The sequence below is a fragment of the Nothobranchius furzeri genome, chromosome 15 (genome assembly GCF_043380555.1).
Source record: "Nothobranchius furzeri strain GRZ-AD chromosome 15, NfurGRZ-RIMD1, whole genome shotgun sequence".
Taxonomy (NCBI): Eukaryota; Metazoa; Chordata; class Actinopteri; order Cyprinodontiformes; family Nothobranchiidae; genus Nothobranchius; species Nothobranchius furzeri.
This window is the reverse complement of record NC_091755.1, coordinates 35,873,479-35,896,846: the sequence shown is the minus strand read 5'-3', so window position 1 is coordinate 35,896,846 and position 23,368 is coordinate 35,873,479. Positions and strand designations below refer to the sequence as shown.

At 40.9% G+C, this 23,368-nt stretch overlaps 1 protein-coding gene across 4 annotated transcripts in view; it reads right to left on the bottom strand.

Moving 5' to 3' along the window:
• Positions 1-2,087: 2,087 nt before the first annotated feature.
• spen (spen family transcriptional repressor) overlaps positions 2,088-23,368 on the bottom strand; it is a 36,238-nt gene continuing 14,957 nt past the window's right edge. For 2 of the 4 annotated variants that reach the window (XM_015966970.3, XM_015966973.3), the window contains 13 exons: positions 22,585-23,196; positions 15,027-15,184; positions 14,662-14,862; positions 14,437-14,588; positions 14,207-14,332; positions 13,930-14,043; positions 13,741-13,854; positions 13,545-13,645; positions 5,710-13,459; positions 5,275-5,619; positions 4,978-5,172; positions 4,700-4,858; positions 2,088-4,173 (listed from right to left, as the gene is read on the bottom strand). In XM_015966970.3, the coding sequence (XP_015822456.3) occupies positions 4,042-4,173; positions 4,700-4,858; positions 4,978-5,172; positions 5,275-5,619; positions 5,710-13,459; positions 13,545-13,645; positions 13,741-13,854; positions 13,930-14,043; positions 14,207-14,332; positions 14,437-14,588; positions 14,662-14,862; positions 15,027-15,184; positions 22,585-23,196 (10,159 nt within the window). In that variant the 3' untranslated portion in view covers positions 2,088-4,041. The remainder of the gene's footprint in view (positions 4,174-4,699; positions 4,859-4,977; positions 5,173-5,274; positions 5,620-5,709; positions 13,460-13,544; positions 13,646-13,740; positions 13,855-13,929; positions 14,044-14,206; positions 14,333-14,436; positions 14,589-14,661; positions 14,863-15,026; positions 15,185-22,584; positions 23,197-23,368) is intronic. The other 2 variants (XM_015966971.3, XM_015966972.3) reach the window with 2 other exon arrangements.

Here is a 23,368-nt window from a genome sequence, read left to right as displayed (position 1 = left end):
GCTATTTTCATGTTTACCCTGCATGTGAGACTCAGAGTGGCCGGACATATTTAAAAAATAAGAAGTTAAAGATAGTTTCTCAGTGTACTGAACACCTGTCTGCTTTTCATTGAGGTGATGGTGGAGGTATTCAAATCCTTCACTTCTGTATCTATGCCACCATACAAATATGCAAAATGTTCGCAGGATGAGTCAAAAATAAAAATCCAAAGGGCTGAAAGCCAAAAATCCAAAATGTCTAAAAATATAAACCAGAGATCAGAAATACTAGAAACCACGAGAAGAACCAAGAAACACTAGAGCTAGGAACGAGAGACTGACAGAATAACAACAATGGACCAACAAGAACAATGAGACAAGGAGAGGCTTTATACACCGGGGCTGGAGTGATAGGAGACGAGGAGCAGGTGTGTGGAGTGAGGGCTGGAGGGAAGGCAGGTGACAATAATTACCTAAATGGGCAAACAGAACCAAAGGAGGACAGATAAACCTGAAACTACAAATCCAAACTAAAAGGCTGCGGGAAGGAAAAACACACACACACAGACATAAATAACTCACACACACATAAACTGGGCTGGGGAACAAGAGGCTGGAGCTGCAACTGGAGGGACAGAGGATAACTAAATGAACACCGGACCTGAGGGAATGATAAAAAGGCCTACAAACAGAAGACACAATATTGAGATGCAGACATGACACATGGGGGCGCTATGAGACACAGAAGGGAAACTAGAGAGGATGAGAAACATCAGGAGACACATAAAGGAGGGGGCAGACGCAGACCATGACACTCTCTGGGGAATCAGTCAGCTTGCATACTTTTAAAATCGGACGGGTGCACCCGGAAGCCGTCAAATTCAAACCACAACCTTAAAAGTCCCAAACTCATAGAGCAGTTGTCCTTGCAAGGATGAATCTAATCGCAGCTTTGACAGCGTCGCTGCCCATTTTTCATGTTCCATCCAAATTATTTGCATAAACCATAACAATTGTTTTTTGGCTGGATTTTTTTTTTTTTTACTAACATAGACCTTGCAGGAAGATCTTGCAGGTTTGTTAAAACCATGTAATTTACTGTGGGGCTGCTTTGACATTTGGACATAATCCTCATATTGGCTCAAATGTTATTATAAACCTGTTTAGCCAAACTTTACTATTTTATCACATCATTCTACTGTAAACCTTAAGGTCAATCATGAAGATCCACCAGTGAGAAGACCTACAATTTATAACAACATTTGGGGTTATAAAAGAAAGAGCTCAGGTGGTTGTTGCTTCAAATGGTAAATAAAACTGTTGATCAATAACACTATATATATATATATATATATATATATATATATATATATATATATATATATATATACATATGTATGTATGTATGTATGTATGTATGTATATATATATATATATATATATATATATATATATACATACATACATACATACATACATATGTATATATATATATATATATATATATATATATATATATATACATATGTATGTATGTATGTATGTATGTATGTATATGTATATATATATATATATATATATATATATATATATAAATATATACATATGTATGTATATATATATATATACACACACACACTTCATAGCCAAAAACATAAGCCGCCACCAAAAAGGTCAGACACTAATGTTTCGTTGGAGTGCCTATAGCTTTACGGCACACCTTCGCTGTGGGGTTGTTTCAATAACCTTCTGCAATGTCACAGAATTTATTTCCACCGAGTGTTGCATTAATGTTTCACCAAGATCTTGCATTGGTGATGGTTGAGTCTGACCGCTGCACAAAGCCTTCTCCAGCACATCCCAAAGATTCTCAATGGTCTGGACTCTGTAGTGGCCAATCCATGTGCAGGAATGATGTCTCTTGCTCCCTGAAACACTCTTTCATAATGTGAGCCCGATTAATCCTGGCATTGTCCTGTTGTTTTGTCGCACACTGACATCTTCTGACAGCTAAAGAACCTGCAGCACTGGTGAACAATGGACCATCATAAATTATAATATTCAGTTCCTGAGCAAATTGCAGACAAAAATCCTCAAGAAAGACAAAATACAGAGTTATGGACCATTTAATGATCTTCAGAAGTAAGTTAAACAACCATTTATGTTACAGTTTAAAATGTCCTCATGGAGGAACAGCAAAATACACTCAAAATGAAGATTGATCAAAGAACATTTTTCATATGAATCACTGCTTAAAGACCTTTTTCCTCTTTTTTCCCATTCGTATATCAAAAATTAAAAGTGCCTTCAACATCACCATGAGCGTTTTCAGCTTGCAGTCAGAAATATTTACACCAGTAAACTGACAAGCATGATTTTACTTTCAGCATCGGTTTCTCTCTCTCTCTCTCAGACACACACACACACACACACACACACACACACACACACACACACACACACACGCGCACACACGCACACACACACACACACACACACACCTCGTTTTCTGTCTCTTGTCAAGACTGCTTTTTTTGTTGCAGAAAACAGAAATAAGGACCCTGGGAAAATAAGATTAAAAGACAGGAGGAAAATACACAAGATGACATTTCAAGGATGTCAGTATTTACAGCTTGGCTCGAGGAAAGTTAAAGGAAATGATGGAGACAAATAATCAGCACATCCATTAGCGGCCTGATGTCAAGTTTAAGTCACATTTTTTTACCTTTGTGATCCTACTTTACTTTTTAGGATTTCAAAATAAAACATGCTGCTTTAACATCTGATACCAAGTAGTGGCATGATTGATTTACTAAGTATGCAAGTTTTCAGTACAAAATAAAATCAGACGACAGGGGGCAGTATGGTACCACGAGTGGCAATGACAACAGGAAACAGGAACAAAAATGCACCCCCTTCACAATATAAAAATTCTTTTAAAAAAAATCATTATGTAAAAAAATCTGTAGAAACAGAATTATGTTGGTAAACAACAAAGACTTGAAGTCTGCCTTTTGAATGGAAATGACACAATATGAAAATAGGTTCTGATTGCATGTAGTTTAACAAACTTGCACATGTTGAGCTTTTGCAAAAGACAATTTGGCACAAAAAAAATTATCTTGCAATTTTTCCTGCCACAATTCCACATTCTTCTCGGTTCAAAGTAAAAGTAAACAAAGCAATAAATAAAAACTGAGAAAAACATAAAGGACAAGTATAAAGAAATAAGTTTCATGATTTGTCTTCTAAAATAATCTGCTTGGTCTCTCAATTTTGCTTCAGTCTTTCAATATTTATAATATTTACAATTTCACAATAGGCTTAAGGAAAAGGCAAATAAAAAACAACAAATCAAATAATATTTTTCCATCCCCTTTTGAGGCGTTGAGGGTAAACTCTTGAAAGTCCCATCAGGAGGTTCCTGGGTAGGGGAACGATTCACGACCGTATCCAAGGATGGCGTGGAACTTTGCAAAAGGTGAAGCAGGACAAGCGATATGATTGATGAAGCTGAAATGCATTTCTATCCTTTTAAAGACAATACAATTTCTTTAGCACACGCGTGAGTGATCACTAGAATAAATCCATGACATGTCTTAATTTATACTCAAATCTGTACAGAGTTCAGGATTATTTCTTAACATAGTGCAATGACTTTTCACATAGTCTTTTTTTAACAAAAAGGAAAAAAGAATAACAAACACTTTTATGAAGGTAAAAAATATCCCATCAGAATGTCTTCATCCACAGCTTCATGAATGTTATGAGTTATAAAAAGTTATGCACAACACCTCCAGTAAACAAAACAAAAACAAATGCAATCTGCAACAATCATCAAAAATCCCCAACTGAGTTTTCACATCCTGTTTAGAAAGAGTTTTTGGAAATCTTCATCACTGGGTGATTTAAGGACTTGGTGATGTGAAAGACGAAAGGTGAGTCCAAGACAAATGAGAACTTCTAAAGTAAAACTCGTAAAAATGAGGCAATTCCAGTTTTCTAACTGGTAGATTTCAAAAGGGCTGGTGTTGGCTTTGTTTAGGACCAAAACAGAGGTAATCAAACAGAAGCAATGACAATCATGAGGTGAGGCGAAATGCTGGAGACGCTGTTGAGAAGGTCGGGGGCCAGACGCAACAGATGGCTCTCCGAGAATTCACACGGTGGGAAAATTTGCACCACATAAGCTGGCTGTAAAGTGAAGAAAACAAACGACAGCAGAACAAATTTCAGACAAAATAGAAAGAAATTCATAACAGTCTTTATAATCTAAAGTGCTCAAAAAAGGAATACAGTGATCCCTCGCTACTTCGCGGTTCGTTTATCGCGGATTCACGACTTCGCGGATTTTTTCTTTGGAGCCTTATTCAAGGGAAATTCGCCGATTCGCGGTATTTTTCTATGCGAAATATCAAGAAATTCCTGTTTTTTTTTCATCAATTTCATCATAACATGCACTTTTTGTAATAAAACTATAAAAAAAACAAGTAAAAATACAGTACTATGTAAAGGGAGGGTTTTAAAAGTCTGAATACTGAATACGTACGTACCTGTTAAATAAATACTGAAAATATGGTGTCCCTACTTCGCGGATTTTCACCTATCGCGGCCAGGTCTGGAATGCATCTACCGCAATAAACGAGGGATCACTGTAGGTTGAAGCAGAAGCTAAATGGTGTTACACACAGGTTGACTTAAGTAAAGGAGGAGCACTAACCTGGTTAGAGCCAGGGTTGGGCACATTGATAATGCCAGCTGCCTGTTTGGCTTGCAGGTAGGTGATGAAGCCACTTTTCAAGGCTTTTGTTTGACCAAGGACATCTTCTTTGTCTCTGCCACAGGGCAGAGCCAGTAGCAAACAGTAGTCATTTTCCATCTGCCATAAAAAGTACATTTATTTTATTTTGGCTAAACCACAACAAGACAACATTCAAGTATATTTTTCATCAGCTGTTTCACTTCAAACAAGTGTCCAAGGTAGACATCAACACTTACGGTCATTCTGCGCGCTACGCTGTCCAACTGGGAAGCCTCAAGCCTCATCCTCTGGACAATACGGAGAAGAGAACCTCCTTCTGGAGGCGGCAGGGAACGCTGAGCCAGCATGGTGTTGCCAGAAACAAAGTGCAACTGGACGGCAGCCTGGTCATTCTTCAGTGCCAGGAGACCTTGCCATACTATAGGATATTTCTACCGAAACAGATCAGACAATGTTTGTAAGCATCTAGTTCTCTTTTCTCTAGTCATAAAATTGTTTTCTGTGTTACAACAATGCCTGTGCATCAGTCCTACCGTTAAAAGCTGCACCATGTCAACCGGCCGGTGTCCTGAATGTTCCAGCTTCATATCGTGTCGTGGCTGCTGTGAACTTGATGGCGTTGCTGTTGGAGGTGGAGTAAGAAGGAATGCTGAGGGGCCTTTTTGTAGAGATAGATCAGACTTGTGATTGAGGCCCATTGGGGACATCAAAGGAGACTGGTATGAAGGCGAGACCGTTTCACCTGTGATTCGAGAAATGTGGGATGGCTCTGAAGAGGTAGCATGGTGATGATGGGAACTCTCAGCGGTGGAATCACTTCCTCCGACATGTGACTGAGACATTTTTCCTCTATTACCCAGATCCTGTTCCTGCTGGATCTGACAAAGAAAAATTTACACCAAAGTTTAATACTTATCCCAATTTCATGTTTCTGAATCAACCACTAGCTATGTATCTTAAGAAGTTACCTTTGAAGATGCAATTCCCGGGTTAGTCAGGTTGTGTCCTGAAAACTGGGATGGGAAACCCCGTATGTCCCGGTATACTGGGAAGGAGCCTGCTCCTCCTGGATGCATCAGCTGAACCCCATGAGGGTGAGAAGGCATAATGATGGGACTAGATGCAGATACTCTTATTCTACTTTCACTGTTTGTTGGATGCATTAGCTTTCCTTCAAGAGGTTTGAGAGGCTCATTTGCAGAAAGCTCAATGCTCTTTCCCATTACAGGACTTTTTGAAGGTCCAGAGATGTTGCTTGAAGATGTTGCTGGAGTCTCTGAGTTGCGGGACTGTCTTGCTTCCAAAGCAGCTTGTTCTCCTAGTTGCTGGTGCATGAGTATGCGTTGGTGCATGTCTCTGTACTGATCCATACGCATGCTTGGATGAAGTCCTCTGGGATCACCGTGAACCCTCATTGCATCTGAATGAAGATGGGGAACTGAAGGTCTACCGAGAGCATGGTTAAAATGTTTAGGTTCCTCTTCACTTGCAACGTTGCCACCACCGCCACCACCACCTGACACTGAAGTTTGGGGACTCGAACGAGACTGCAGTATGATATCTCGAATGACATTAGGCTGCGGTGCACTGGAGCATTTTGCAGACCCCTGATGTGGAGAGGACAGGGAGTCTCCACGTCTTCGGTAGTTTAGTCCAGATATAGGTGGGTTGTTCATTCTGGCCTCATGCACCATTGACTGAGTGACACTGTGAGGCTGAATTATGACAGAGGACTGCTCTGGATGTGAGTGATGCAAACTGGAATGGTACGTGGGCATTGGTGGCATGCTGTGACTGAGAACAGAAATTCCGATGGGTGAGCTGCTTGGTGGACAGTTTTTGACAAAGGGTAAGGAAGCATGGCCGGCTGTTCGTGGAGACTGGGATTCTTGCTTGAGGTGCAGCGTTGACCGATCATTTGTGATTCCAGGGCTAGGACTCATACACGTTCCAGATATCGATGGATGGTGTGGACTAATGACTGGGCTTAGGTTAGACTGCTGAACAGTATTACTCATGTCCATTTTTTTAGGCAATGGGTCTGTCACCAGTCCTCTCTTGCTATGCTGTTGCTGAATAACAGCTTGGTTGTACATTAAAACTTGAGGGGAACTAACTGGTGGCTGGAACATCTTTACCACACCCTGAGAAGATGTATGATATGGAGCTTCTGATTTGTCACAGCCAATAACTTCCTGTTTGATGCTAGAAATTACAGGCTGAGCATTATAGGATTGGCCAGTCAAAAGGACCCCAGTGTGCCCATAACCTGTAGGAGTTGGTGCAACTTTAGGTGTAGGCGAATGGGATGATGAGATGAGCGGTTCTTGCTTTATCTGAGATTTGGACACAGATTGCTGAAACTCTATATCACCAGCACTAGCCTGAGGAATCTGACTGATTTTGGCTCTCATCCTATGTGGCCCTTCAGTTTTCTGACCAGAATAACTCAAAACAACGACACCCTCAGATGTATTGACCCTTAGTCCAGGACTAGAACCTGAATGGTAAGGAGTGGGTTCAACAATTGAGCGCCCTCTTGCGCCATCATCTACAATATCTACACCATGGCAGCGGTTATTCTCATTTGAGTTTAATCTAAATTTTTGTTTTGGAATGAACGGGCCAATGCTTCTGTTGCTTAGAGTAATCCGTGGTGTTTCCTCTGTATCATAAGGCATTGGAATTCGACTTATTACTGAGGTAGCAGGAGAAATAACTGTATGCTGTGTCTTTTCTCCACAATTCTGTTGGGATTCAGTCAGTGGAGATGGTTTATGGTGTACAGGCTGAGGTATTAATGGTGGACGCTGTTCAGAATGTTGCAGTCTTGAACTACTGGTTTTGGTAGGATTTTCATTCTCTGATGTCCGTGAAAGATCTGACAGGGCAGATGTGACTATAGTGCTAGGTGTAGAATTGCTGTTTGATGCAGATACATACTTGGGTTCCATTAAGATTTTCCTCAGAGTACTGGAACTGGAATCAATATCAGAGGCCTTGGTGTCAGGGGGCATTGGGGGATTTGATGAAGGGTTTCCAAGAGTGGTTGATGGAGTGACAGTGGGAGTTACCACTGTGACATGGCATGGAGCATTAGCATAAATTCTGCTTTCTTCAGACCTCTGTGACCAGTTAGGTGAAAGTGGCATTTTGGCCGGTCGCAGCAGCGGTAGGCTGAATTGGGACACTGGGGATGGATGAGCAGAGATGATGGTTGGAGTACTTGGCTTTGCTGTTTGGAGTTGCTTTTTCAAGTCAGAGTTGTTGTTGGTACTTAAATGAAAAGCAGATTCTTTAGGTACAGGTTGTTCTACTTCAGGCTGTTCTGCCTCTTTGGGGTTGTCTACAGTTATAGCACTTGTAACATCCCGTCTACAAGTTGCAACAGCTGTAACAACAGAAGCTACTGCTGTCATTCCAGCTGTAACAGTAGCTGCTTTAGAATCAGTGGTTTCTGGATCATCTGGGATTGACTCGGGAAACTTGACGGGCGAGTGCTCAGACTGAGAGGCCTCATCATCAGTATCCCCTTTTCTGATAATAGCACTTTTACGATTTCTGGACTTCTTTGGAGTTTTGGCTCTAACTTTAACTGTTTTCTTAGGTGTTTCAAGTGGAATGGGATCGTCATCTAATTTAGACTCCAACATTGACCCTTTTGGGCTTGTCTGAGAATCTTCATCTAAATTTCCAGCAAGAATATTATTGATCACCATATGTGTTTCAGGTTCCATAATGTCATTTGAGGACGAAGTAGAGGATATTACAGACTCAGGGGTAGGAATAAGTGCAGTGTAAGTCGGTGGAGTTGGGAACCCATCTGCATCCCCACAGGTGTCTTCAGCTGTAATAGAATCAATAGCAGCAGCTAGTTCAGTTTCACTTGCAGGATTAGCCCGCTTTTCCTCTTCCACTTCAACTTCTGGTTCCACTACAGCAGGAGGCAATACAGCAGGTTGCCCAGGTGGGGGTTCTTTATAGGGTCGAGAATGTTGGTCAGCTGTGAGTTTGGCAATATTTTCAACCGCTTGCTCAAGCTCCTTCTGTCGTGCTAAAAGAACAGCAACAGGATCGGCAGGAAGTTCTGGTTCCGATAATGTGTCTTCATTTTCCTGTAGACCAAGTTCTTTGGTGTCTTTTGGAAAGTCTGCAATCTGTGTTTCCACATTCTCTTGTACAACCGTCTTAGTTTTTGTAACAGCGTTAGCTTCAAAACTCTCAGACTCAACATGTTCAGAACGAAGTAAACCTTTTACATCATCAACACTAACCCTAATTTCTAGATTTTTTAAACTGTGGGATTTTTCTTCAGTGACCTGCTTGGAATTTCGTTTGAACCTTGGTGATTTGGTTTTAATACTTTTTTCAGTCTGCTGTCTGAAGGAGCTGGTGTCTCTTTTTTCAATGTTCTCCTCAGGTAGTTTTTCATCATTCTCTTTTAAATCATTTTCTTTTCTGAGTACTTTTGTATTTGCGTTTTCTGCCTTATCTAATGACTTGCCAAATGGTTCAGAATCAGTGTTAGGTTTAAGGTCTGAGTCCTCATTACTAGCAGAATCAGCCTGATCAGCTAACACTATTTTGCTAGCAGACAATTTGTCCATTCTACCCCCTTTTTTGTTTACAAGCGTTGGTGAAGTTACTAGTGTTTGTTGGAGTTTTTGTGTACGAGGTGAACGCCATCCCTCTGAGGCTTTCACAACTTCCACTGTACTCGATGTGTCTCTAACATCTGTGTCTACTTCAGTCATCTTCTTCTTATCCCCTTTTGGAAGGGACATATCTTCTGCTCTTTTTACACCTCTTTTAGGAGGACGTCCCCGCCTAGCAATGGTAGGAATTTGAACATCTTGGAGTATTTGCTCTTTGTCAGCGCCACGTTTCCGTGTGCAGCGTGATGACTCTGTAACCTCTTTTCCAGCTTGTTCATCTTCATGTAGTGTGGCATAGACTGACCTTACATTCCTCCTCCGTGTTCTCCCGTAAATTAAACTTGACTCAACAATTTGTTCCGAATCTGACGCATGTACTGGAGACTTGGATGTGGTTTTAGACTCAAGTAACAGCTTGGGTGCTTCTCCTCTTGGAGATGATGCTCTTTTGAGTTTCTCTTTATCAATCCGTTCACTCTTTCGTGTTGCAGGCTTTTTGCTGCTGACGATGTGAGCTGGTTGTGTAGCACGCAAAACAGACAATGACTTTGCCCTTTTACCCTTTGGTTTTCTGCGGGCAGGTAATGGTTTAACTTCAGCCTCCAGTTCTGGCATGCATGGCTCACTATCTGTCTCTGTTTTCTGTGGTTCCTCGTGGTGTTTTGTTTCCTGGTTTTCAACATTAGGCTCCAACTTAATCACTTCAGGTTTTTCTTCAATTGGTGAACAGTTCGAGTCAGCTAATTCTGCTTGCTCTCTTTTGAAAGCACTTTGCAAACCAGGAGAAACGAGAGAGCTTTCTTCCACAATAGGATCATGGTCCATCATCAAACTATCATCAAACTTGGTTTTGGGTTCAGTAACCTCTGCCTTTGTGTCTGTTTTGATTTCAACTTCTGAAATTGTGGGTGTAGGGAGTAAAAGTACCTTAGAGGGAGATGATGACTCAAGATCTTCCATTGGAAGGGAATCAGGTGGGGGTCCCTCAAGGACTGGCTCAACTTCATCTTTGACAAAAGTGACTGGAGGATCTGAAAATGTATTTACATTGTCCTTCTTTTCAGGTATAGAGGTTTCTTTGGGAGAAGGCACAAATGATGAAACTGTTACGGGGGGGCTGGCAGATTTCTCATTTGCCTTTAATGCTGGCTCTGATTCCTTATCAGAAATCTCATCATCACAGTTACAAATTTCACGTCTTTTAATTTCCACTTCTAACGAATCATTCTCAGCCTCTGATGAGGTATGGTCCTTGTCTTTTTGTTGCTGAAGCTCCAAAAACCGACTATGAAAAAGCACTATGGGCTCTTGTGGAAAATCGGCTGTTCCAGACTCAGGATGTGCATCAATGTTGCCGGGTTTGGTAAATGGCCTGTTGCTTCCGGTCTCTAAATCTGGGTCCTTCCGCTCAAGATGCTGCAATCGCCGTGAATCCTGTTCAAAGATTGAACTATGCAGAAAACGCGAAGCAAATAATTCCTGGCGTTCTTGCTCCTGTGGCTTAAGTTCCTCCTTTTTATCATGTAACTTTTCATCAGAGTTAGTACGAATCTTTTTCTTTTTCAAATACCAAGAAGGAATTGGTCGAGGTGCTAACGCTGCCTTGTCCTTATCAGAACAACCGTGGGATGCTGGAAAGCGTGAGGGGAGAAAAGACCAATTATCCTCCCTGGAGGAATACAAAGTCTTGGCTCTTTCAAGGAGTGCTTTTGTATCAGGGGTTATTGTTTTGTCTAAAGCAAATGAGTAAAATTTATTTTTCTCCAAGGAGCTTGAAAGCTTTGTCATCCTCTCATCACAACCCCTGAGAATATAAGACAAGGAACTGCTCGATTTGGGAGAGATGTGCTTGTTTTCTCCATCATCGTCTGAATCAGACTGGACCTCTCCAGGTTCCAAATCCTGGCTAAGGCGTTTGCGGATGCTTTCACGTTTTGAAATATCAGTTGAGAAATTGATTTCCATTCTAGAAGAATCAGACTTAATCTGCTGTTCCCAATGCTGCATTAACTCATCATCAAATCTTAGCAAGGATGATTTTTGTTTTTGGACCTCATGTTTAGACGGCGTAAAATGTTTGGTTGTCAGGCCCAAACTATTTTTGATTGATTCTGTGTGAGAAAATCTTTCGTCTGTTGCTGGAGAGGATTTTCTTTCCTTCTTGGTGACTGATAAAGAAACATGGGCTGTTTCATCATCCTCATTTTCAGAAAACTGACCAGCTCCTATGATGGAAGGTAAATTGTAGAGGTCATCATTCAATTTTTGGGAACGAGCAAAGTCTTGTTTTCCTTTAATTAACTCAAAGTCAAAACTTTCCAGTTTGACTCTCTTTTTAAAAGAGAAGTCATCACCAGTCATATCTTGAAAAGGTTTCCCAACATCACGCATGATGTACTCCTTTTCAAAATCAGCACCTTCATGATTTGGTGATTTGATCAATTTATCAGTATCAGCAAGTTTTGACGGGAGCCACTGATTCTTTTCCATTTTGTTGGATTGGATGATGCTCATTAAGTGGTCATCTTCTTCAAAGTCTTTGCACTTTCCTCTCCCACATTCATTTTCAGACAAAAGCTGATTTTGTTCTTTTAATTCCTCCATATCAAGGTTGGTGTCATCTAAAATATTTGGCAAATTGGAGCCATTTTCACTTTTTGAGCCTTCCAAATCCATTTTAATAACGGGAGACTTCATCTGGGCTGTAAGATCTTCTTGTAGCTCTTCATTATGAGACTGTCCCTCTAAAGGAAGATCTATAGAGTTGTTTTCACTGTCTCGTCCATCTTTGGGACTAATAATCAAAGCCATTCGGATATATTTTTCTCTGTGGTGTTCCTTTTTATGTATTCCTCTTATCAAAAGGCTTTTTTCTGCGTCTGTCTCTTTTGTATTGTTGCAGAGTTTGTAGAGTCCAGGTCTACCGGAGTCCTCTTCATTTGCTCTTTTTTGTCGATCCGTTCTTCCAAAATCTTCAAAGCGCCTTTTTCTTGCAGCTAAACGATCAACATCCACAGAAACGGTATTTTCAAATTCAATATCAGATTTCACATGCTTTTTGGATTTGATTTTACCATCTTTTTCAGCAATCTCAGATGAATTGTGCATATTTTTATCTCTTGGCATCTTTCCATGCTTGTCAACTTTCATTGATTCAGAGCGGAATGAAGGGCTCCTCTGGTCGGCTGTAGGTGATGCCAGTCTAGGACTGTCACCTCTTGGTATTTGTTTTTCTTGAAAGACATGACCGATCAGTTTTCCTTCTTTTTCTTTAACTCGTGTTAACTGAACAACACAAGGCAGAAGGTCAAGCCTTCCTTTCAAAATTTCCTTTGGAATTTTACTAGCCTTACCTCGCTGAACAGCCTCTGGACTAGCATCTCTTTCAAGTTCAGGTTCTGTCTCACATGTCTGGAGAGTGGGTGATGTAACTTTGAGCTTCTTAAGCCTCTGTTTTTCTTTCTCTTTCCGGCTGGTTCTCTTCTCCTTTTCCACCAGATTCCCCCTTTCAATCTCAAAACTTCGATCTTTGTCAAGATTTTCAGCTTTAACAAATCTTTCCGAGCGAGCTTTTTCGAGTTTTTCAAACCTGGGGGGGGAAATTGAACTGCAACTTCCACTTCTTTCAGATGACTGACAACAAATTCGGCGGTCTGAATCACTTGGTATTCTCTCAGAAAGTGACGGAGATGCGGTGGGGCTGACAGGACGACGAGTGGAAATGTGAGATGGACTTTGGCTCCGCTCAATGGTCCTTCTTCCATGATCTCGTCCACGATCGGTTTCAAAGCGCTCCCTTTCTCGTTCACGTTCCCGTTGCAAGTAGCTGTATTTACGAATGTCCTGCTCATAAGGGTCAGCTCTGTATTCTCTGTATTCTCGAGGGTCTTCAAAGTACTGTGGGTCATAGTAATCTCCCTGATATGGGTCCCAATCAGCATAAAACTCTCGACTTCTTGCAGGGTATTTACGTCGTGGATCTTCGGTAAATGTTCCAGATGTTCGCACATTCTCATAATACTGTCTTTCAGCTTGAAACTCATACTGGTTTCGCCGATCTTCCCTGCACATAATAGAAACAAATTATTTCAGCTAACGAACTGAACAGTGCTGAAATTAAATTGGCATTTTTGGAAAACTAAACAAACCTTCCTTCTGAGAGAAAGTCATAAAAGTCTCTCATATCTTGCCCAGATGCCTGCATTGAACGATAAAAAGTCATCTGACTTTCCTGATTTGCAAAGTCAACCTGAAGAAGAACAAGACACATCGGTTCCAATATTACAACCTAGGATCATAAAAAATCCTCCAGATTACAACGTCAGAGGAAAACTATTCACTTGCCTTAATTTTACTGCCACCTATCTTCCACCCTTTTGTGTCTTTCACTGCAGCTTGTGCATATTCAATGTTGTTATACAGAATAAGGGCCATTCCTTTTATCCTGTCAAATACAACCTAGACAAAAGGAAAAGGACTTTTTAAAAAAGCAACAATAAGGCCACTGTGGGGAGAAAAAGTAAACAAACTTACCTTGACAACATGTCCATAGCGACAGAAATGACGAGTAAGAAACTGCCCTGTCGTGTTAGATGATAATCCATCTAACCAAACACACGTTGTTGGCATACTCTTTCCAAAGCCCAGCTGCAAAATTGAATAATCCGCTTTTTTATTATTTCAATGCTTTGGGTTTGTTTGTTTTTGCATTTAGTTATCATTAATTATGCTCAGTATAATTCAGAAGGATAACACTGAGCAGGTAGTAGTGCTAAGGTTAGCCTTAAAATGAGCTCTAAATAAGCCTCACCTTTAATCTGTTGTTGCCAAGATACTCCCCATCCATCTTCTTTATGGCCTTGCAGACACTAGCAATGTCGCAGTATTGTAGAAAGGCATACTGTGGTGCTCCATTTGCCTTCTTAATGTCAATATCCTTGAGAGAAAGAATGAAAGAACAAAACATTTGGTGAAGAAGGATGGTAATCCTAAACCGTTAAGCCAATCGATCACTCCAGTCGCCTTAAAATGGTAACTTACTACAATTTCCCCGAAGCGTTCAAAGATGTTTAGCAGGTCATGGTAAGTAGTGGTCTTCTCCAGGTTACCAATGAATAATGTCCGTGTAGCTTTAGGATGAAACTCGTCGATCCTCTCATCCAAGGGTCGGAACTCATTTTCACTTTCTGTCTCTGAGAGATGGAGAGGCGTGAGCAGGCTGACGTGATACTGTTCTCTGTTGTAAAGTTGAGAATGAAAACCCACCTGGGCCATTCCAGGCTGTGACATCAATTTGCATTCCAAAAAAAAGTTTCCCTTTTGACGCTCCAAGTGCTTTCTCTTGGTCTTCTTGTTGGCGGAAAAAGACAAGCCCATAGCGCTCCTCTGAAGCTCCATGAATTTGAACTGATGTGACTTTTCCATGTTTTTTAAATTCATGAAACAAACCATCCTTTAGGCTGGTATCTGTAGAAAGCACATTTAATACAATACCACTTTTAACAGAGTTTAAGGATAGATTGTTGGTGATTATTTCTAATAAAATCAAGCTATACTTATGAATGTAAAATCTGTTTCTACACACAGCAAAAATGCTTTAATGTTTCTTTTTGCAGAATGATATTAAATACCTGTGGAGCGCACAGGAAGATTTTGGACCTTAATGCCAAAGCTTTTGCGCGGTTCGTCCTTGTCAAAGGAAGATAAAGGAAGAGCTGAGGGTGCAGGGACAGCAGCAGACTGCACTGACCGTGCTGGAGAGTCATCGCTCGAGCTACTGCTTGAATCACTACAGTGACAAAAGGAACACAGATTTAAAAGATGATGCAAGTCTCACCTTTTTGATTTTAAATTAAGAGATGTATTATGAAAAGTATTAATAGCTCTTTTCAAATCCATTTTATGTAATCCATGAACACAATCCCTGTCTTTACAGCTCACTTTGTTGTTAACAACACACAAGTGAACTCAGTGATTTCATGGGATTTCGTGAGCTTTAAAATGATGCAGTGCTGATCGCAGACCCAAATGTGCATGGTATAAAACTTGTTCTTTTTTATTGATTCTCTGGTGAAGACATCCAATGATTCTGCTTCTGTAATGTATGTACGGTTTTCCTTTTGTGTGGTGCAATTCAGCCTCTGACAACTGGGTGGCAGCGGTTTTTACCACCTTCATTTTGACGGAAAAGCAAGACATATCACATTTATTTCATCACTGGCAACAAGTGAAAAGGTAAATGTGTAAAACAACATTGTTAATGAATAGAGAAATACTAAATGTTTGTTACAAATCAGTAAATGCATTTTGTCCTCACGGGCTCCCGTAGAAGGTAACAGCATCTAATATGGTGTCGCCCAAAGACTAAGAAGTTTCTCAATATCAAGGTGCCTGGCCTCACATCATGTCACGTGACACATGATGTAACGTTATATTTTATATGTACAAGTTTCAATATGAGTATATAATAAGCCTTTTACTTTTGAAATTGTGTATATATTGGTCAAATTAAATATGTAAGCGATTTAGACTATTACCAGCTAGCCACTGCAACTGCAACTACTAAGCAACTAACCAACCATAGATAACTGCTTTGAATAAAAAAATGTTTTAGATATCAGCCTGATAGCTACGATTAGTTGACTTACATTTAAACCTCGAAGCAGCTGTCGGCTCCTGATCCGCCACCCTTTTGAAAATACTGAGCTGTATTATGGAAAATTTTTGACCAAGGCCAACCTGCAAGGCTCCTCCCATGTATACTTGCTCAGTTAGTTAAATGGCAAACAAATGGAAAACAGACACCCCGGTAGAACATGAACATTGGAACACGCCTTGACGGTTACTAATGATGTATCTTCTAGGCCAGTGGTACTCAACCTTTTTTCACTGATGTACCCCCGTGAAATTTTTTTTCAGCCAAGTACCCCTAATCAGCGCAAAAACATTTTTGGTTGTAAAAAACAAGACCTTAAATAGGTGCCTTCAGTGACTGATTTATTAAACTTTGAAACTGATAAACAAGTACAAAATTCAACCATTTGGGAAAAAAAACTATTTTGAATATTTTAAATGTTAATACTCCATAACTTAATGTATTGGAAATATTTTTCATCACTAAAATGTGATTCTAATTAATTAATTGAAAACAGTCACCATAAAACTATTTAAAACCATAAGATTACCCATTGAAAAATCCATAAATGTGCTAAACACTGCACATTTTTTGTAGTATCTCTTGAACTATTTGGAAAATATATATATATAACTAGAAATATTTTAAAAAATATATATATCAAATACAGGCCAAAGAAATGATTAAGCTAATTATAATTAAAGATTTGTGCTCATAAAAAGCATATCAACATAAAGTGTTCTCTTTTGGGATCATAGTATATCTGTTCTCTAAAAGAAATCATCAACGTCATTTTAAATAACAATTGCTAAAAACAAATGTAAATCTCAAAATATATTTTTAAAAATCAAAAAGAAGACTGAAATCTTAACATTACTGCACCGAGTGTTTTTACAGACTTTTTAGTGAGACACTTGGGCTTGTGCTTCACTGAGGATCTTTTTCATCCTTGGTGGCAGGGAGGCAACTGCTGTGATCAAGCTCCTTTTTAGACACAGTCTGCTTCTCTGATGTACCCCCTGGAGTTTCTTTACGTACCCCCAGGGGTACGCGTACCCCCATTTGAGAAAGGCTGTTCTAGGCAACCAGGGCGGGACCAAGACATCAAGGCAAGGTTCCTTGGCATTGAGAAACACCCTTAGACCTGGTCCCATGTGTTTTAGATATGATTTTATGGTTATATGTTACAAAGCTGCCAATATTTTTCAACAACTGGACATCATTTAATTCATTTTCGACAACATTTTGATGGACATTTCCAAAAACTACAGCTGAATGATCTATCGTTTTTGGACTGAAATTGCGATTTCAAACAGCACGATCACGTGACCGTCAAAGCTGCGGTTTTTGCTCTCCCCACCGATGACACAGTTCCATGCATGATCTAATGTGTAGACCCCCTCGTCTCTGTTCATGGTTCCGTGCCCACGTGTCCATGAGTGCTATGCTGCCTTCTATTTCTTCCTCATATGTGAATTTTATGTTGTCTGTGTCATCAATACTGTTCAGGTGTTCTGTTATTGTCTCAGTTTGTTCTCTTGGTATAGTTTCTAATATGTCATCTACGTAGCCTTTCTAAATTTTTATTTTGCAAATATATAAAAGTATTGTACCTTGCCTATAACAGTGGTCTTTCGGTTTGGTGGGCGGGATAATGTGACGGAGCGGAACTAAGATGACGTTGCCTCATATGAAACAGCTTTGGCATAAACTTTGAACTTTTTAGACTTGGGGTTTTCTTTGATTCAAGAGCAGATAGAGGTGCTTAAGTCCTTTATTTCAAAGAAAGATGTATTTACATCTTCTTTGACAGTGTATGTCAGACTACCCCGTTGACTGACATCTGTAGCAGTGAGTAAATCACTTTCTTTGTTGTCCAATAGCATGTGGAGATAGTTTGAAAGACAATCGTAGATTCCAGCCTATGACTTCTGTCTATGGGTTGTGCCCAAACTATTGGGGCTTTCACATTTGACCTTGCCCGGTCTGTCTTTGTTCACACCATGATCTCTGTGGTTCACACAGCCTTCCTAGAAACAGATGTCTCAGAGCTTGTGGGCAGGGCAAAGGATGCGCAGAGAAGTCCGTGTAGTCCTCCTTAAGTTGGTAAACAAAGGCGGCCGTGAGCAGTGTTGCTTTTGGAGACTCTGATATGAAGCGCACTGCTTTCTGCTGCCTTGCTGAGAGAGTCTGTCCTTGCCCTCATGCGGCAGGAGCGTTGGTTCTGAGCAGCAGTCAGAGAAGATGTTTACTCCACTGTATCTAGAATGATATTAAACTGTGCATGAGTGACGTCACTGCTGGCGGATTCTACTCGCCAATCAGATGCTCCCTCTATAGGTAAGCGTGAATTTCAGCCAGCCAGTCAGTTGACAGTTGCTGTGAGTTGGCTTCACATGATGCAGACCGCCAGAGAGCAAGTCCAAATAAATAGTCAGCTGAACACGAAAAATGTACAGATTTTCTAGATGTGAACACAATTAACCTACCAGGGCTGGGCTGTGCCAACCCAGATGTGAAAGGACTTTATATTGTCACATATATAGGACGGCATAGGTAATATGTGTGCATTTAGAAAAATTGGAGTAATATATTTTTGTGAATCATGAAAAGGTGTAAGAAATTCTGTTTTGTTTCTTTCTAAACTGCAGGCCTCATAAGGTTGTAAAGACAATATTGTGCCTGTGTAAAATGCACTGAGAAAATTGTATTCTCATAAAAGCTGTCACAATATGTGTTGTCTGATTTTTTAAAGTGTTTCTTTCTCAAAATTATGCATAAAATGAATGATTTTTGCACAAGCAGCGCACCTACGCCCTCCTCCTGCATCTTCTCTCCCCACCGATTCCCATGTCTGTCTCAGATTTCTAGCCCCTCTGCTGTTTGTTTCCTTCTCACTTTCTCCTCCTGTGCTCAGACACTCCCGGAAGTGCTGCTGACGAAGCTTAGCCTGTGGGAGTGGGCAGGCAGCCAGCACTGGCCAGAAATTTCCAGTTCCAACTGGATCTCACGGAGGGGAGGGGGGGGGGGCAATTACCCGTACACAGAGGTAGTGAGAAAAATACAGCAGCCGTCTCCTGATCCCCCCCTGCAGCACTTCCTCACCAAACCACACGTGTTGCTACACGCCATGGCTCTGAATGGCATGTCATGGCATGTAAATAAACGTTTAAAATTGGTGAATGAGTATTTGATTATTTAATTTTTTTGTAATTAACCATGTGCAGAATCCAAAATAGAGAGGCCAAATAATAAAACTGCCAGAATCCAAATTGTTCAGATTTAACCAACAAAAGTAAAAATCTATGATTCTGATACCAGAAATTTGGGTGGTAGCACAAGATATTTGAATTGTTTCACTGCACATTTATCATGTTTTTTAAATTAAATTAACTTATTTAAGTGACAATGTGTAGTTTTTACCATTAATTTCTGGAAATATGCATTGAAATGTTGTAGAAATTGAATTAAAAGAAACCCATTTGTTGAAAAATATTGCCGGTTTCATAACATATAACCATAAAAATCAGGTCTAAAATACATGGGAGCGGGTCTAAGGGTGTTTCTCAATGCTAAGGAACCTCGCCTTGATGTCTTGGCCCCGCCCCGGTTGCCTAGGAGATACGTCATCAGGAACCGCCACGATGTGTTCCAATGTTCATGTTCTACCGAGGCGTGTCCTCCATTTGTTAGTCGTTTAGCTAGCTGAGCAAGAATAGTTGGGAGGTGTCTTGTAGCCTTGCCTTGGTCAAAAATTTCCCAGAATACACTGCGGTATTTGCAAAAGGATGGTGGATCAGAAGCCGGCAGCTACTTCGGGGTTCAAATATCAAGTAGTAATAGAACTAATTTAAAATGTTTTTTTTTTAGATCCAAAGAAGTTATCTATGGTTGGTTAGTTGCTTAGTAGTTGCAGCTTCGGTGGCTAGCGGGTTGAAACTCGCATATATATTAAATTTAACAAATTTATACACATCTTAGATGTGTTCTTGCTGTGTCTTGTTTCTAATTCCATGCTATCGTTCTTTTTTAAAACACAGAAACGGTTTCGTTACCTGTTTTTCGCTACATTTCGCCTGCGGCTGCAGACTTCCTCAGGCTGACACTGATGGTGGCGCGTCACTTCCTTCTCCGTTTATCTGCGGGCAGCAGAGGACGTTGTCGCCCTCTGCTGCCCGCTGTCCCCTCTCCAACAATGCAGTCTCATGTGTAAACTCCATCGTCCCTGTTCATGGTCCCACATCCACGTTTCCTTATCTTGATTGCTTCTTTAATCCATCTTTTTTATTTTTGTTGTTCGGTGTTTATGATCCTTGTCTTGTCCCAGTCCATTATATGATTTTCTCGTATGCAGTGATCTGTTATGGCTGACTTCTTTATTGTACTTTCTGCTTCCTCTTTTGCTGCTCTCTTGTGTTTTCGACTTGCCTCTTTCTCTCACTCCTTTCTATGTTCTATTGTTCGTGTGTTGAGTTGGCGTCCGGTTTCTCCTATGTATGTTTTATTGCAAAGTTTGCATGGGACATATAAAGGACTGGGACAACACAAGGATCATAAACACCGAACAACAAAAATACAAAAGATGGATTAAAGAAGCAATCGAGATAAGGAGACGTGGATGTCGGACCATGAGCAGGGATGATGGAGTTTACACGTTGGACCGCGCATGGGACTGCATCGTCGGAGAGGGGAGAGCGGGCAGCAGAGGGCGACAACTTCCTCTGCTGCCTGCAGATAAACGGAGAAGGAAGTGACGCGCCACCATTAGCGTCAGCCTGAGGAAGTCTGCAGCCGCAGGCGAAACGTAGCGAAAAAACAGGTAACGAAACCGTTTCTGTGTTTTAAAAAAAAACGATAGCATGACATTTATTCACATTTAAAAAAGTAAAAGGCTCATTACATATTTATATTGAAACTTATACGTATAAAATATAACGTTTATAAAATATAGCGTTATCTCCCGTGTCACGTGACGTTACGTGACCGCCATGGAAGCCGCGGTCACGTGATGCAAGTCTGTTCCATTTAACCGTTTTCTTTGACCAAGGAAGGACAGTGTCCTCGTAAGCAAGGCGCCTGGCCTCGCAAGACATCGCCTCGCAAGGCCAGGCACCTTGACATTGAGAAACACCCTAAGTCTCTCGGCGACGCCATATTGGATGCCATGTTTCCTTATATGGAAGCCTATGAGGACAAAATGCATTTACTGATTTGATTTTGTGACAAATGGTTACAAAACTTTAAACATTAATAAAAGTTTTTCTTTTACACATTTACCTCTTCACTTGTTGCAAATGATGAAAGGGAACCTAACGTTCTTGTTTTTTGCTGGATTGTACTCCCAAGGATAATGGCCTTCTGTTCGTAAGGTCTTACTTGAACACAAAAATAATGCTTGCTTGCAATGATTTAGGTATCTACTGCCCCCCATCGCCAGGGAAAATAAACACTGTCACTTCAAGTGTTAAGAGTTGGAAGATAAGATTGTTTCCGCTCACAAAATTTTACTTAAAAAAGTTAAAGTCCCATTAGTCATCACACTATGACATTCATCTCCGCATTTGACCCATCCCCATAGGGAGCAGTGAGCTGCAGCAAGGGCTGCGCTCGGGAAATATTTAATGGTTTATCCCCCCAATCCAACCCCTTAAAGCTGTGAAAAGAGTGTCAAACAAGGAGGCATTTGGTTTGATCCGACTGGAATTTGAACCCGATCTCCCAGTCTCAGGGCAGACACTAGGCCACTGAGAAGGTTAACAGAAAACAGAAATCCTTTATTGTTATTCATAATTTCTTTATGCATCCTATTTTTCACTTGCTTTACGTGTATTTTTAAACCTTTCCGCCAAAGAAAATTCCTAGAAATATGAGCCTCTCACTTACTTGGCTGTAAAATACGGTTGATGTGAATGTTTTTTGTAAAGTCACATGACTAATCAACTAATTCAGACAAGAAAACCAAAGACACACACCACCCTGAACAAAAGGTAAGATAAGGTAAGATAAATTGAGCAAATTTGACATTTGACTAACAAATCTAATGGAATGTAAATTTAAATTAAGCAAAAAGTGAGTTAGCAAAGCAGCTACAAATGTTTATCCAAATTTGATGACTTATGCTCTCGATCCAAACCTCTGTACAACTTTTTGCATCAGAAATGTCAAAAATGAACAACACTTGGTGTGCTAAATAATAACATCTCTTAAGATATCTTAAGATACATCATTAAATATTGTAGCGCTACAATAGTGCATAAAGTACCAGGTGATTTAACGTCCTGAAATAGTTGATGATGATTAAAATTTGAATATTACACAATACTCTCTTCTAAACAGGAGTCTCCTCTAACCCCCAGAGGAAATTAGATTCACTCATCTTGCACAAGACGTGAGGCTGATACAACATGCTCTTGAGACATCATTAACTATTGTTATTGTGTATTCTTGGGTTGGTTCCATGCACAGTGGTTGATTTGGATTCACACTGCCATGGACGCAAAAAGGACAATTAAAAGCCAAAACATGAAGTGTGGACACCAAGAAGCTTCTCTTACCTGCCACTTGTGCTGCTGCTGGTACTGCTGGCCGAGTCCGAACTGGAGGAGCGGCTACGGGAGCCGGACCCGCTGTGGGAGCAAGGGTGACGGGTAGCCTGACTCACCAGTCTCTGAGGAGAGGGGTTTCGAGAATGTGTCGAATGTGGAGAGCGGCTATGGCTTTGGCGGTACGACCTGTCCCCGCGCCGTCCTCGGTCTTCCCGGTAAAGGTCCCTGTGAACCACACTGGCCAGGGTAAATGGTTCTCTGGTGCGAGACTCGTAGCGAGGTTCTGGAGTCTCAAAGCGACATGGGCTCCTGCTGTGGGAGCGAAAGAAACCAACCCCGCTGGTTGCCGATCCTCCGCTGCCTCCTGTCGGTGCACCAGCTGATCCACCAGCTCCAGCAGTCCCAGCAACAGCGCTAACTATAGTTCCACTGACTCCTGAGGGCACCGTTGTACTTCCACTGGAGGTGCCAGACCCACTTCCAGCGCTGCTTAGAGTCCTCTCCCTTGCATCACGATAATAGTCTGCTTCATAGTGCCTCTGACGGTCAAAGCTGCTACCAGGACGCTCGTGATGTCCATAGGCACCGTGATCATATGCCCTATCCCGACTTTCAGCAGTCCTAACAGACACAAAGAAACAGCAAGTTACTTTGCAGTTACAGTTGAGTCGTTTCAGACAGGTGGACGAACAGATTGATAAGGCGTATGGTGGGTTAGATACAGGGAAAGACTCAGCGAAATGTCTCAGAAATTTAAGAGATTTTGGGGAAATCTGTTCTAGAGGGGCATTGA